General features: G+C 34.1%; 1 protein-coding gene and 1 long non-coding RNA gene across 3 annotated transcripts; both read left to right on the forward strand.

The window, feature by feature from the left end:
- The first annotated feature begins 1162 nt into the window (after positions 1 to 1162).
- LOC121213741 (uncharacterized) lies at positions 1163 to 6836 on the forward strand. Of its 2 annotated transcripts, XR_005909164.1 has the most exons (5): positions 1180 to 1413; positions 1674 to 1860; positions 1972 to 2480; positions 2604 to 2706; positions 6553 to 6836. It is a non-coding gene; the product is annotated as an uncharacterized lncRNA (long non-coding RNA). The 2 variants fall into 2 exon arrangements; XR_005909162.1 differs by having other exon boundaries at positions 1163 to 1860.
- Positions 6837 to 10721: 3885 nt separating this feature from the next.
- On the forward strand, positions 10722 to 13119 carry LOC121213750 (uncharacterized). The gene is made up of 3 exons (XM_041086768.1): positions 10722 to 11014; positions 11766 to 12263; positions 12505 to 13119. The coding sequence occupies exons 1-3, from the start codon at positions 10930 to 10932 to the stop codon at positions 13029 to 13031; spliced, it is 1110 nt and encodes a 369-aa protein (XP_040942702.1). The 5' UTR covers positions 10722 to 10929; the 3' UTR covers positions 13032 to 13119.
- The last annotated feature ends 3183 nt before the right edge of the window (positions 13120 to 16302 follow it).

The raw sequence follows: 16302 nt of genomic DNA on the forward strand, positions 1-16302 counted from the left end.
TAATTTATCAAATATTACTTAAATATATTTAAAGTTATTTGTTTAAGTCTGAAAATTTATTTGAAATCTGAAAAGGTTTGAACAAAAAATTTAAGTCTTAAAAATAATTTTAAGCAAAAAATTAAACCCTTTAAAATATGAGTCAAAATTACAAGTCCAACCTTAGCTTTTTTTTCAAACTTATATTAAGTTTCTTTTATTTTATACATATTGTAATCGACATTACATGAAAGTAAATATATCATGCTATTATGTAAATGTTAAAAAATTCATTATTTTGAAAATATTGAAAGTTATATTTTTTAGTCGAAATGAACTTGAATAATTATATATTGTATTGATACCCTAGTTAACTTGGGTTATTGGTAGTTTATTAATTATTGATGTTTATGTTAAACATTTTAAGGGGGATTTGATTGAAGTAATATAAGATTATGTTTCGTAATACGATTAAGAGAATGTAATATTACTGGTGATATGTTATATTACTGTGTTTGGTTTATTTAGTTGGAATGTAAGCTCCGGGTGCTTAGGTGACAGAATGTAAGATTACCTAGAAACACATTTTACTAAATTGTCTTTGTTATAAATTTATTTAATTTAATAAGTTTAATTCCTTTAATACTTTTGAATTGACAAGAATACCATTTATTATTAAATATATTACTAAATTGACATTATATTAATAATTTATTAGCAATATCATGTGATAATGATAAAAGTAGTATAAATTAATATGATAGTATTTTAATGCGAAATTAATTAATTTGATCATATCTTTTGGAAGGTCTACTTAAAAAATATCACAATATATTATAAATCTATAGAATCATAGAATATAATTGGCTAAATTAAAATTAATAAAAATCAAAGTTCTTTAATTAAAAAATATAATTTTATATATAAATATGATTTTATTTTAAATATGATAATATCAAGATATTTGTAATATAATCTATAATGTATAAATTTATTTTTATTTTTTTGAAAATAGAGACTGGGCTTTTATTCAATAAAGTAATAACACCAACACCTAAACAATTAACGTCTGGGCTCAGGACCAACCAAGAAACAAAATAAATGAATGAAAGGCCTTGCCTTTTAACTAAAGGAAACAGCCCGGTCCTTGAAAAGAAAACAAAAACAGGAAACCTAATGCAGAACTAAAATATCTGGAGAAAATAAAACTATTCAATACACCCAGTCAAATCAAACGACAGCCTGGCTAGCAATACATCGATCCTCTCATTCTGTCAATAGCTACACCGATTTCCAAGATAGCTTTTCAAAGATTTTTCAACTTTCAGCTATCATGACTTCTCATTTCCCCATTTCTAAAGCAGATCAATCTGGTTCTTCTCTCCATCTACCCTCCGGATTTGCAATGTTGTGACTCCTCCTTTATCTAGCTAGGTAAGATTCTTCCCTTTTCTCTAGTGCTCCTTTCGCTAGGTTATGTGCTTGGAAATTCTCCAATCTAGGAATATACTAGAATAAAACACTTTGAAACCTGTCGCTTTTGAACTGAATGTCTCGAATGATTGCCCCAATAACAGATTTATCCACTTTTTGCGATTTTCATTTCTTAATAACTGTTTTCGAGTCTCCCTTTAATAGTACTGAATATAAACCCATTTCTGATGCTAACGTTATGGCCTCTAACCCTGCATAAGCTTCGGCTACGAATGGGGATGAGATATTTTCATGGAGGGTCGTCTTTGAAGCTTTTAACACCCCCTCTGGTCCCGAACCACCACCCCCGAGGCTGATCGAAGATTTCTCCCATCGAAGGCTGCATCAAACAATACCATTGTTCTCAATGTCTCTTCTGTCTGGCTGTGGGTGTTTTCAGAATTATAGGTGAGTTTTTTATCTCTGACCCCTTCCAGTTCGGCCAAATAGTTCTTATTTTTTTCAACTAAATCTCGTACTAAAATGGCTTTCCTTTTATGGAAAAACTGATTCCTTGAGCTTCATATGAGCTACAATGCACAGCAAAACATCCTGCACTGTTCCTTGGTACCTCTTGCAAAAAACCAGATAAGCCATTCATCAGTATTTTGCACCAGATAGGTATACCCCAAGAGAGTTTAAGGCTTGACCATATTTCTGACTGTAGGACACTGTCGAAAAACATGATAGCTGTGCTCTTCTCCAACACCACAACGGGGGCACATGGTATTGTTAGCCACCCTCTTGCAACATAGATTAACCATTATAGAGATGAAATTCCAGTAGATCCGCCAAACCAGTATTGTAATTTTGTTGGTAGTTGTATGTCCCATAGTTTTTTAAAGAAAGCTTTAGTTTCGGTTTGTAATAAGTAACTAGTAGGATCCATGCTAGAACATTGTAATAGTTTATAGACGCTTCGCACTGAGAAAACCCCGGAAGGTTCCTCTTTCTACACTTGGAAATCTTCATGCTCTGCTTCTGCTAAGGGGATCTGTAAGATCTTCCTGGCAATTTCCGTAGGAAAGGTATTGTTCACTACCTCCCTTTTCCATGTTCTAGTTGAGCTATCAATTAAATCCGAGACTAATTGGAAGTCTCCATTTCCTTCTCTATTTTGCCATCCCACTATGTCACTCCCTGGAATCCAGTAATCATTCCAAATAGAGATCTCAGAGCCTCTGCCTACTCTCCAACCAAGCCCGTCTTGAAGGAGACCCCTTGCTGCCCAGATGCTCTTCCAAGTAAAAGAAGGTAATCTCCTCAGCTACGCATTTAGAAAATTTGAATATGGGAAATATTTGGCTTTAAGAACTCTGGCTAATAATGAATTTGGACAACTAAACAGGCGCCAACCCTGCTTGGTTAATAACGAAATATTAAATTGGCAAAATTTTTGAAAACCCAAGCCACCATAATCTTTTAGCAAGCACATATTTTTCCACGAACACCAATGAATTCCCTTTTTACCATGTCCTTTTTGCCACCAGAAGTTGACTATAATACTTTCCATTTCAGCACAAAACAATTTTGGTAACAAAAAACACAACATCTCGTATGTAGGAATAGCTTGTAAAATAGCCTTAATGAATACTTCTTTGCCACCTTGAGACAAAAATCTGATACTCCAGTGATTAATACATTGTTTGAATAGATCTTTCAAGACTTGAAAAGACTCTTTTTTCCTCTTACCCACTAGGCTCGGTAGACTTAAATACCTCTCCAGATCAGTTGAACTTCTAACTCCCAACTGGTCGACCACTAATTGTCTATCTTCCTCTAACGTATTTCAATTGAAATAGGTAGCTGATTTATCAAAATTCATGTACTGACCTGATCCTCTTCAGTATTCCCGTAAGATATCCTTAATTACCCGCATCCCCTTCCTGTTACTTCACCAAACGAAATGCAATCATCTGCAAAAAGTAAATGGGACACCTGTGGGCCATTTCTACTCACCTTAACCCCTTTTAAGATCCCATCTCTTATTGCTAGCCTCATCACACTTGATAGACCCTCTCCACAAATTAGGAATAAAAATGGGCTCAATGGATCCCCTTGACGAAGTCCCTTAAATGGATAGAAAATCCTTCCATTCATTCTATTCACCACAACAGTATATGAAACAGTGGACATATATTTCATAATGGAATTCGTCCATTTTTGAGCAAATCCCATTCTCCTCATAACCTCCCCAACAAACTTCCATTCCACTCTGTCATAGGCCTTACTCACGTCTAACTTGACTGCCATGTAGCCCTTTTTCCCCAGTCTCTTCTGTTTAAGCGAATGAAGAATTTCATATGCTAGAAAAATATTATCCAAAATGAGTCTTCCTGGAACAAAAGCACTCTGCGCTTCGTCAATACATATATCTATAACTCCCGTAAATCTGTTTGCAATAGCTTTTGCCAGTATTTTATAGATAACATTGCATAAGCTAATAGGTCGAAACTGTTTTATATTGGATGGGTTAATGATTTTCGGAATAAGTACTATATGTGTTAAATTGATAGAACTGACCTCCATATCTCCATTCAATAAGTGTAAGCAGTAGGAAACAACATCATTCCCAACAATATCCCAGCATCTTTGGTAGAATAGGGCTGGAAACCCATCATCCCTTGGTGCCTTTGTGGACCTCATTTCAAATAGTGCCTCTCGAACTTCCTCTCTAGTATATGGCTCTGTAAGCTTCATATTATCTTCCTCTGCAATACAACACTTTATCCCAGAGAGTAAGTGTTCACTACCCATGGTATTTTCTGCCGTAAATAAATTCTGGAAATAATCCATTGCAATATTTTCCATTTCCCGTAAATCTTCTGTTTCACCTCCACTTTCATTTTGTAGCTTATCTATCCCATTCCACTTTCGTTTCTGTATAGCCTGGCTATGGAAAAATTTTGTATTCCTATCCCCGAATTTCAGCCAGTTCAAACGGGCCCTTTGCTCTCAGTAAAATTCATCTTTTTCAATTTCAAAGTTCAGCTGAATCTTTGTATCGATCAACTCAGCTAGATTCTTATCGTCCTTTTCAGCTTCTGCCAGTCCTGCTAATTTTTTAGTTAAGAAATGTTTTCTCCATTTTCTTTTTGTTTTTATCTGTCCTGCCCAAGTTGTTAAGCCCTTTTGTAAAAAATCCAACTTCTGCAGTAAGTTTCCAGCTGCCATCCCCTATAATCGCTTGACCTCAGCATCAAAAGAAGTTTCCAATGTCCACCATGATTCAAATTTAAAACCATGTCCTGTCCGCCTATCATCCTCTCTTTTAGTGATGAGTAAAAGCGGACAATGATCTGAAAAGGACTAAACTAGGTGCTTAATTTTTGCCTCGGGGAACATCAGCATCCAATACTCGTTTGCCACTCCCCTATCGAGACGTTCTTGGATGTTTGTCTCTGGTAAATTTCCTCTCTCCCATGTAAACCACCTACCGAAAAACCCAATGTCATGTAGTCGACATTTCTTTAAAGATTTACGGAATGATTTCATCCTTCTTTCATCTCTAGGTAAACCTCTCTTCTTCTCAAACTCGTACATAATTTCATTAAAATCCCCACACATAAACCAAGGGATCTCATCATCATGATAAAGATTTTTCAAAGTAGACCAAGAATCTTCTCTTTCGTGGGCATATGGGGTACCGTAAAACCCTGTAAATCGCCACCTATCTTTAATTTTAGTATCTTGCACTATCACATCAATATGTCTTTTGGAAAAACTTTAAAGTGCTATGGTAATATCATTTCTCCATGCCAAACACAATCCTCCTCTAGTACCGTCCGCATCCACCTCAATACCATTTACAAAACCACAACTCCTTCTAACTCTCCCCATTTGATCTCTGCATAGTTTTGTCTCCATAAAGAAGACGACTTGGGGATAAAAGATCTTTAGTATATACCGAAGTCTTTGAACTATCCGTGGTCTCCCTAAACCACGGACATTCCAACTTAAGATTTTCATTGCATTCGGTCGGCTGACCTCATGGCAGTCGCCGATACTAAGTAATTTTGATCCCCCAATCTCCCGTTTCTTGACAATATCTTGCTGACCTCTTCTTTTCCTGATGAATCATCCGTTTTCCTCCTGGACCTCTTTTTCCCTTCCTCCTAATAAGGCTGTATCTTCTAGATCATGATCCATCGTAGAGTGGAACTGATATAATAAAAAGACTTTTTTCCCTTTGTCAAACCCTGACGAGCCTCCTTCTAGATTGACACCAAGGATTGGATCTACATTCTGGACACCTATCTTTTTATTTCCCACCCTCCAATGATCGTTTCCTAGATTACCAAGGTTTTCTTCAATACCATCCATTGTGCTATCATCCTCTTCACGTAGCTAAATACTTTTCATGGCTAGGGCTCTTCGGGATTGAGCTCGAATAGATATATCCTATCCCATTTCAGCAACCTTTACTCTAAGTGACATCTTTGCTTCACAAAAAGAATCACTATGGCCTTATCTTCCACAATAAAAGAAAAATAGTGATAATCATTCATATTTGAAGTTAACATATGAACGTCTCCCACAAAATAAAATCTGTTTCGTTCTTTTTAGAGGACGCCTAACATCAAGTTGAACTCTAACCTTCATGAAATTTCTATTTTCCTTCCCTAAATTGGACCAGTCATATTCTAAAAAGACATCAATAAAATTCCCCATCTGTCTTGCCAAATTCTCAGAGAATAGACCAATAGGAACATCATGGATCTGTACCCAAAAATGTGCCATAACTAACGGTACTTGTAATGGATCCTCCCCCCATTGTAGTTTATAAAGAAGCAGTAAACGATTATTAATAGTCCAAGGGGAACCTTTAAGAACCCTCTCCAAATCCATAATGTGAAAAAATTGAAACAAATACCTTTTCTCCCCTAGATCTCGGATCTGAACTCCCCGAACCGGGTGCCACAAGTTTGCCACAGTACTCTTCATTGCTAGAAAATGGATGGTGCTGGCTGTCAAGAAACAGCCCACTAATTGAAAACTCTCCCTCTTTCCTTCTCCATGTAGATCTGGTTGTATTTGAAAAACTTCATCTTCTTTGTCATTTATTGAAAGTTGATCCATATTGTTTTCCATTCTTTGCAGGGGCAGATCTTAATCAAACAAAGGGGCCGACTCACAAGAAAACAAAACCAACAAGAAACACAAAGCAAAACAAACACAAAATGGCGGAAACCCTAACCTCTTGCTAGAGATGGCAGACAATATCTTGCTAGGATAGCAGACCTAATTCCATTTCGCTTTTGCTAACTATAAATTTATTTATTTATTCTTAATTTATATGTCAAAACTCAAAAGAAAATAAATATATTTTACAATTATATCAAATATTAATTACATCTAATCAAACTGGTTCGATTTAACACAAATCCCCACTCGACTTAGTATTTAGTATTTTGTATTATCTATGTTTCTTTTATTTTTTAAGTCTATAAAATCAATAACATAATATAATATAGTAATTATTTTATTAATAATATTTTAATTATCAATGTAATAACTATTATCACTTAATTGGACTTTAGACCAATATTAAGTTACACATATTATTTTAAATTAATTATTTTTTAATTAGTGTTACAATTATATACCAATTACAACTAATATTTTAGCATATAACTACCCATTAGAAATATATTTTCATTCGAAGTAGCATTTAAAGAATTACTGGAAAAGTCGTTTTTAGCATTATTTAATAGGTTTTGTTTCCAACACCAAAAATGTATAATTTTTGTTATTGTTTGATATGTTTACTTATTATTATTTGATATTCGATATTTTACTATTATTTTATTTTAATAATATTTTCATAATTGTAAATTTTATTTACCATTATGTTGTGAAATATTATGTCAAAGGCAATAAAATATTAAAGTAATGGTTTTTTGTGGGTGAAATTTTGATTTCAATTGACAAGTTATTTTATCCAATTAGTTAATATTTTACTACTGATTATTTCTCACGCTTTTTATTTTCATTAACTTTTAAAATGTTATTTTATTCTTTTAGTTATTTTTCGAAATTAATAGGCCTTATAAATTAGAAAAATTTTCATTTAATTAGTAGATATATTTTTTAAAACTATAAAAATATATTATTTAATAATTTTTTAAAAAATAAATATGTAAAATTATGTGGAACATGTGACATGGTGTAATACCCCATATTCGGCCTAGACGTTAAGATCAAGTTTGGAGGCTACATCAAACGTTTAAGAAAAACCAACCTTAAAATAATTTAAAGTTCGCCATTTAGAAAACACCTAACCAGTCAAGCCAACGTGGAAATCTGAGCTTACAAACCGTAATCCGAAATAAAACATATGTTAGTTCAAATTTAAACAAATTATAAAATATTTAAGAAAAAGAGATGATCGAGCTCCCGACAAGCCGAGCCTCTTAATTCTGCAGGTTACCTGCAATGCAGTCAACAAATAGAATGAGCTAATAACTCAACGTGTGTAACCGATATATAGACAAGACAGCAATATAGATAGAACAATATTTGCCCAAATTCAGATACATAATTAGAAATAGATGATACTCAGTAATACGTAACAATTCAAATGTAGATGCAAAACAGATTAGATATAGATGCAGAATAGAACATATACAAATGCAGAACAAATCATATACAAATGCAGAACATATTAGATTCAGATGCAGTTTCCTACCCCTATCTGCTACACACCATCTCCAACCATCTCTGACCATCCCAACACACCACATAGGGTATCAAATACCCATCTAGCCTTACACACCTATTAGTGTTGGTATGACACATTATAGATTGATTACAGACAAGTAGTCAGATCAGTATGCGATAAATCGCTAGAATCAGATACGGATAGTGGTTTAGCCACTCAGTTCGGCAGATCATTAAAATGCCGCACTTCCTTTTTTATACCATTCCCACCTAATGCAGATGTAGATTACAGATATCAGATATCAGATATCAGGGATGTACATACAGTTATTTAATTTCAATTCATAATCAGATAATACATATTATTATTAGTTAACAGTTATCGCATCAGTTATGCGTACAGATAATTAATTATTTAGCCTTAGAATATTAAATATCAATTTATATAATATAATCCAGATCATAAGGACCCTATAGAAGGCCTACATTCAATTCGGACGATGCTTACAACCATAGGGAAAATTTCAGTATTTTTGCTCATACGCCCGTGTAGATTCACACAGCCTGGGTGTCTGGCCTGTGTGGCTCAAAATAGTGAGTTACACGGTTTGGCACATGGCTAAGCACATGCCCATGTGACTCACAAACCCTCACACGACTTAGACATAGGCCCGTGTCCCTGGCCCGTGTGGCTCTAAATCCAAAACAATGAGTTACACGACCTAGACACACGCTCGTGTCCCTAGCTCGTGTGACCCAAAATACAAACAGTGAGTTACACGGCCTGGACACACGCCCGTGTCCCTAGTTCGTGTGCCTCTAATTCATAAACAATGAGTTACATGGTTTGCCACACGGCCTGTCACATAACCGTGTGGCTCACACGACTTACCACACAACCTGACACACGGTCATGTGATGTTGACAGTCATGTTTTTCGACATTTGAAAATCATAAAAAATCGAGTTTTTGACACACACCTAATGTAGATTTGATGTAAAAGCAACAAAGAACACTCCAAAACCTAAAAACAACAACCAATTTACCAATTCAGAAGAAATAACCACATCAAACGCTAAATTAACAATCAAACTAACTACGTCGAAAACTTTGACCCAAAACCCCAGAGTAAAACTATTTGCTTACCAACACTTTAACGGCAATTAACCGAAACTAAATCGATGGAGGATCGCTCCTCTCGATATCTTCGCCTAACAAGGGAACAATTTGAACAATCAAAATAGAAATTCAAGTGGAAAACCATTTTGACAAGACTTAACCAAAAACAAGTAAAACGTGCAAAAACAATAAGAAACTACAAACGAACTTACACAAAAACCTTCCGATTGACGTAACGAACAAACTAGAGTCCTCAATTACCACCGACAACATATTATAACAAAAATTGAACGAAAGAAGAAAATGAGAAAAAGAATGGGGAAGAAAAAAATTGAAGAAAGAGAAGGGAATGTCACTTTAACTAATTAATTTAAAAAAAAATAAAAAACTAAATGAAATAAATAAATAAAACTAAGATGGTTTACTCAAAGGCGTAAAAATTATTTCCTCATTGCATGCATAGGGGCTTAATCACAAGACTAGAAGATACATAAAAGTTCAACTATTGAATCAGCAGGCTCATTCTTAACATAGATTCATACATAAATAAACTTTAACTCCAACATTCAAGGACAATAGTCTAATCAAGCAAAACAATAAAATTCCCAAAAATGAGATTTGACCCCTACTCCAACATAAAAGTAGAATACTTAACCACAAATACAACGACTTAATTATATTAAAATTCAACAAACAACATTCAAATTTTTGAAGCGTTACACATGGAAACTAGTTAATACATATGGTGTTAGAAATAAATTTATAAATCACAATTATAATAATTTATTAAATGTGATTGCATCACCAACTATAATTATAATTATAATAATAATTAATATACTAATAAATAAATTATTAGAGTAAATATAATATTATAATTTTAAAGTATGATATGTAAAGAATTTTTTTAATTTAGTCTAAATTAATTAAAATAATAAAAATAAAAGGCAAATTAGTTTAAAACTTAAAATTATACTAATAATTTAGGATAACTTAATGAAATGAACATCTTATATTGTAAGATTTTAATACTATTTGCGAATATAAAATTATATGATGATTGAAATGTCCTAAATGTAACGTTATGGGGGTGGGGGGGAATAAACCATCGAAATGTTAAAAAGGTAAATATCCTCAGCATCAATCACGAGATCTTAATTAATGTATTGGGGTCTTGCATGCTCTGCTACCTTAATAATGAAACCATTGTCCACTCAGCCTTAAAGGGCAATTCCGCCATTTAAAAGATTATAATAGATGCATTAAGGTACATATATGTTGGTAAGATGAAATATATTGTATCTCAATTTTATGGTCTAAAAAATTAATTCTTTTTAAGTTTTGTAATTGTTTCCCACGATAATGATTAAAAAAATATAAATAGTTAAAAATATTTGTTGAATATAAAAAATTAATTATTAAAATATATTTTTGGTTCATATAATAGCATAAAAATATTATAAAAATAGGCAAATTTGATTTAATTCTACAATAATACAATTGAATCCTTCCCTTTAAGAACCTCGAGAAACATTTGCAGATGTCAACTTTGTAATTTTTCACAAAATCTGAGGGATTTTTCGTAGTTGAGCATGCATATAAACCCTTTCCCCCTCAACGGTAATATCGTATCTGTTTCCTTATTTGTTCTCTCTCTCTCTCTCTTTATAGAAATTAGACACTACTAGACTTGTAGAAATGCAAGGGCTCGTCTTGTTGTCGGTGCTCCTTTGCGCCACCTACCATATCGCTCTTTCCGCGACCAACGTTACGGTGGCAGACGGTAAGAATTTACATATATAATATACATATATATAAACACAAGAGTTTTTACTTTTGAATTAAAATTTCAAGCAAAGTAATTTTGTTTATTTTGAAAGCACAGTTAATAAAAATAAATAAACATCTCTACTTTCTCTTCATGAATTTTTGGTTGGTATCAGGAAACGTAGCAAGTAGTACGGTTAGTTGTTACACAGTTAAAAATAGATTTATAATTGTTATTGTCATAACTAAAACCAAAATTTTAATAAAAGAATATGCTTACTAGGATTTGAAAGATTGAACTAATTATTTTATTGGTTTGATTAAATCACGAGAGTTTAATTAAAACACTATATGAAATATGATAAGATACTACACAAAATACAAACATAATATATAATACAGATAGGATCATTTGGATATTTGATAATTAGTGTGCTGTAGAGTGTAGCAGCTGCAGGAGTTTGTCAGGGATATTTTACCGATGGCCACCGACATCAATAGCAATAAAATTTACTTGAGCAAGCAAGGCCTTGTTTAATTAATCTAATTGGATATAGGAGCAGATATTTGGGACGGTTTTAATAAATTCCAGTGATGGACCACATCACCACATGAATCAACCGGTGAAAGCTATTAGCCTTTTTAGCTTAGCTTACTAATTTTAGAGAAAAGATGCCAAAGTTTGCCGAACAGCTTTCTGTTTCTTGCCTCCTTTGGATTTTAGTGAAGACATTTTCAGTTTCAATTGATTGGATTATTGAATTCAGGGCTGTTAGATAATGGTAACTTTGAGCAAGCCCCGAATGCCTCAAACATGAAGGGCACGGTCGTTGTGGGGCGTTATGCAATACCAGGATGGGTAAACGAAGGGTTTGTGGAATACATAAAGTCCGGGCAAAAGCAAGGGGACATGTTGCTGGTGGTGCCTGAGGGAGCCTATGCAGTCAGGTTAGGGAACGAGGCTTCAATCAAGCAGGAGATAAAGGTGGTGAAAGGGATGTATTACTCCATCACCTTCAGTGCGGCCCGTACTTGTGCTCAAGAGGAGCGTTTGAACGTGACGGTAGCACCCGATTCCGGTGTGATGCCCATCCAGACAGTGTATAGCAGCAGCGGTTGGGACAACTATGCTTGGGCATTCAAATCACAATCTGATGCGGTCATGTTGATTATTCACAATCCTGGAGTGGAGGAGGATCCTGCTTGTGGACCACTCATCGATGCGGTAGCTATCAAGGCTTTATATCCTCCCAGACCCACCAACAGTAAGCCTTTCTTCACCTTGACATTGATAAAACTTTATACATAGATATTGAGTGGTTCAGTGTATCAAATACAAACTTTCACTTCTAAAGGATTAACTATCAAAGCTACAATTGAAGGCAAGCACAGTTGATTTGATCTGTCAGACGACTTCATTTAAGAAACTACCCAACACCTTGGTCCCATTGCACATGATACTGAATGCTATTGTTTCACTAAAATTTCAATTTTGTATTGTTGCAGAGAACATAATAAAAAATGGTGGTTTTGAAGAAGGTCCTTATATATTCCCCAACACTCCATGGGGTGTCCTAATCCCACCCAACATTGAGGATGATAATTCTCCTCTCCCTGCCTGGGTAGTCGAATCCCTCAAGGCTGTCAAGTACATCGATTCGGCCCATTACTTTGTGCCTCAAGGCCGAAGAGCCGTGGAGCTAGTTGGCGGAAAAGAGAGTGCAATCGCTCAAATAACAAGAACCATTGTTGGCAAGACATACAGGCTTTCCTTCTCGGTGGGCGATGCTAACAACTCCTGTGCAGGTTCTTTGGTCGTCGAGGCATTCGCCGGTAAAGCCACACTGAAAGTCCCGTACGAATCTAAAGGGACTGGTGGATTCAAGCGAGCTGCACTTAGATTCGTGGCTGTTTCCAACAGGACACGAATTATGTTCCTTAGCACGTTCTACACCATGAGAAGTGATGACTTTTCTTCTCTATGCGGTCCTGTTGTTGACGATGTGAAGCTTTTGAGTATTCGTAACCCTTGATCATCACCGACCTTGTTCGGGGCGGTTGATGATCCATTGTCGGACGTGGTCTATCAACATTTTGTCTTATTAAGGATGATTTTTTTTTTTTTGGTTCTTTGTGGGCTTGGAAAATCAAAGGTTTTCGTGTGAGCTAAAGCTATATATGGTGGGGAAAACAGAACCTAGGCTATATATTAATCCAACAAAATAAAGTATATACATATATATATATACTAATATCAGGGAGTATACTAGTGTGATTTTATTACGTGTTTGCGTATTGTATTTAATGAAAGATTATCCTTATAAAACCTTAATTACTGAATAATTTTGCACTAGCTGGTATTCTCCACAGTAGCCCCCATCTGGCTGGGTAACAAACTGCATTGCAAAGATTTTTATTTGCATTAGCTTTATTCAGTTTCAATTGCATCCTTGGGCTATTTGAACATGCCATAATGGCCTTCCCTTAAACATACGTTGAATCCAGGCAATACACAAAGGCCAATGATAGACCAAATACGTTGAACAATAAATGGAACATATATACTAGATTTGTAGTTATCTTATCATTGACAAATTATACATTCTATGTACGCTTTGGATAAAGATTAGATTAAAGATGATAACGAGGATATAGATGATTTGAATAAAGATGATTGGATAAGAGTAATTATGGTTTGAATAAGCTTGCTTCACTGTAATTTACACTCCAAATCATGGAAGTGTTGCTATTTACCTACTTAATAGATTCCCAGCTAATGCTTTGAAAGAAAAGATTACATACGAGACTTGGTTTCGCATTAAACCTTCCTTCATCTTCTTAAAATATTTAGAAGCATTTTGTCTTGACACTAATTGTAGTGGTAATTTAAGTATTTTTCGGCACTTAACGAATTTGTTTTATAGTTATTTTAGTACCTTTTATTGCATATTCAATTTTCGTGGCTTAGAGTTAAATTATTACAAAATAAACATTTTTATGTAATATTTCGAGTTAGTTGACCCATTGGGTCAATGCCGACCTTAAGGTAGTTTTGATGCCTTAATTGAGTGTGCAAGACACCTATTTTTAGGCCCAAAAGCATCAAGAACGACAGTCGAATCACAACACAAGCTTCCAGGATCACAACACGACTGAGTCAGTTCAAGAAGTCACATTCAAAGTAGTGTGCCATGACATGCACTAGCCTATGTTACAACATAGGTTTGACGGAAGGCAAAAATTCATTAAAGGTGTTTCCATCCGCACAACCCATATTTAGTGTGATTAAGACTTGTATTTGACTTAATTGAGCAACTAACTTTGCTTATATATAGTTAAACATAAGTTAACCTTAGGAGCTTTTTGCCAAGCCATTTATAGGGTTTAGTTTGTAGATTTAGGGTTTCAATTTAGATTTAATTTTCTTTTAAAAACAATTTTATTTCTTGTTCTTCGACTTGGATTCAACTTACGTCCAAGTCTTCGTTGTTAAGTATTTTCATCATTTTCATTTACATTTCTCTTGCAAACTCCAATATCTTGATAACTGTTAAAGGATTTCGCAACTCCGAGCACATCAAGATTCTCAAATTGATCAATTTCTATCTTTCTCTCTTTTCAATTAAATTGTGTTTTTGCATGATTAGCTTAATTATAAGGAAGACGGTTATTGAATCCATGAGTGGCTAAGTCCTTTAGGGAGATTAACAAGCAGATGTGGGAGTGATCAATGGAAGAATGAGGGTTTTCCATACGAATTAGTTGTTATAAATTTATGTGTGCTTAAACCCTTAGATTGACGACCTTAGGAAGTAATCTAGGTTAAACAAGATCGAGAGATAAAATTTTCAAGTAAATCATAATTTATCCCGATCACAAAAGTGAGATCGAGAGATAAGTGAGTACTGGTCAATTAATTAGCTGGTAGAGACCAAGAGGTAATATCAGTTAGTTAATAACTAATCCACTAATAAGACCCAAATTTTGAAGTTAATTACAACCACTAAAGTGAGCTAATCTTCTGCTTGTTATTTGAGACTTTTTCTTTTGTCAACTTCGTTTTAGTAGTTTAGTTTTTATCTTATGACCTTAATCTTTAGTTTTAATTTTTGTAATATAATTTTTAGTGTTTACTATTTAGACTTGCTATTGTAGATATATTTTTAGATTTAATCCATCTTCCCTTGGGTACAATCCTTGGAATACTTTTTGGTGTTCCGTTGTAACACAAAACTATATTACAATATAACCTATTTTCTTACAAATACCGCACTTCAATAGATATTTTATTTGCATAATTTTTCCTCTAAATGTTCCCATGTTTGGAGGCAGTCAAGTTGTTGGCGTCGTTGCCGGGAGGTTTCGACATTAAATTTATTTTTTGCAATTAGTACGATAAATAGGAAAATTAAAAATTATAGATACAATTTTTACTTTCTTTATTTTTGTTGTTTTTAATTTTAATTTTGTTTCTAATTTTAGTATATGAATCGAAGTGGAAGTACTCCAATTGAGCCACATCCTTATTTGAAGCAATTTTTGAGACGATAACAATAACCTTGGGCAAACTTGGTTCGAATGTAACATCCTGAATGAGGGCCTAGTCAGAATAGTAGTTTCGGGACCACAAATCCGACTTTAAAATAATTATTTTATGATCATTATGAGGTCTAGGATATGAAAATGAGCATGTGTTAAAGTTTCATGAAGAAATTCTATGTGTAAGGTGTCCTATTGGAAATTAGGGACCAAATTGCATAAATTGCAAAACTTGGATTCTAGAAGAAATTTGTATGAAATTGCTCTGGAATGTTAATTAGGGGTCCTTAAAGAGAATTTTCCCAATTTCTAAATTTTTGGACAAAAATGGGTATGCATGAAAAATTTTGGAAGTTTAATAATGAATGGCATTTTGGTCATTTGGTTAATTAAAAATAAAAAGGGAAAAATCAAGTTAAAATCAGCTCATTTTCTTCTCCATGCTACCAAAATTCCAAAGGTCTCCATAGATAGGGTTTTCAACATTTTCAAGCTCAATAGTAAGTGCTCCCTAGCCCCGTTTTTAACATTCTTCGTATTTTTGAGATCCTCGTTACATGCTCTCTCTATTTCTACCCATATTTCAAGCTAGGGTTCATGTTCAAAAATTTACCCATGCATGAAATGTTTGTGTTTTGATGATTTATGGAAGGACATGAGAGTTTAAAGGATGGTGAACAACTTTTACTAAAGGATAGTGAACAACTTTTACTAAGTGATTTTTCATGGAAATGGCTTAAAGGACTAGATTGTAAAACTTGGGGA

The sequence above is a fragment of the Gossypium hirsutum genome, chromosome A02 (assembly GCF_007990345.1).
Source record: "Gossypium hirsutum isolate 1008001.06 chromosome A02, Gossypium_hirsutum_v2.1, whole genome shotgun sequence".
NCBI lineage: Eukaryota > Viridiplantae > Streptophyta > Magnoliopsida > Malvales > Malvaceae > Gossypium > Gossypium hirsutum.

Bases quoted from the DNA above. Each gene is read 5' to 3' on its own strand.
- LOC121213750 (XM_041086768.1), top strand. From the start codon at position 10,930: ATGCAAGGGCTCGTCTTGTTGTCGGTGCTCCTTTGCGCCACCTACCAT. The intron at 11,015-11,765 runs GTAAGAATTTAC...TATTGAATTCAG, and splicing joins CAACGTTACGGTGGCAGACG to GGCTGTTAGATAATGGTAAC. The intron at 12,264-12,504 runs GTAAGCCTTTCT...GTATTGTTGCAG, and splicing joins TCCTCCCAGACCCACCAACA to AGAACATAATAAAAAATGGT.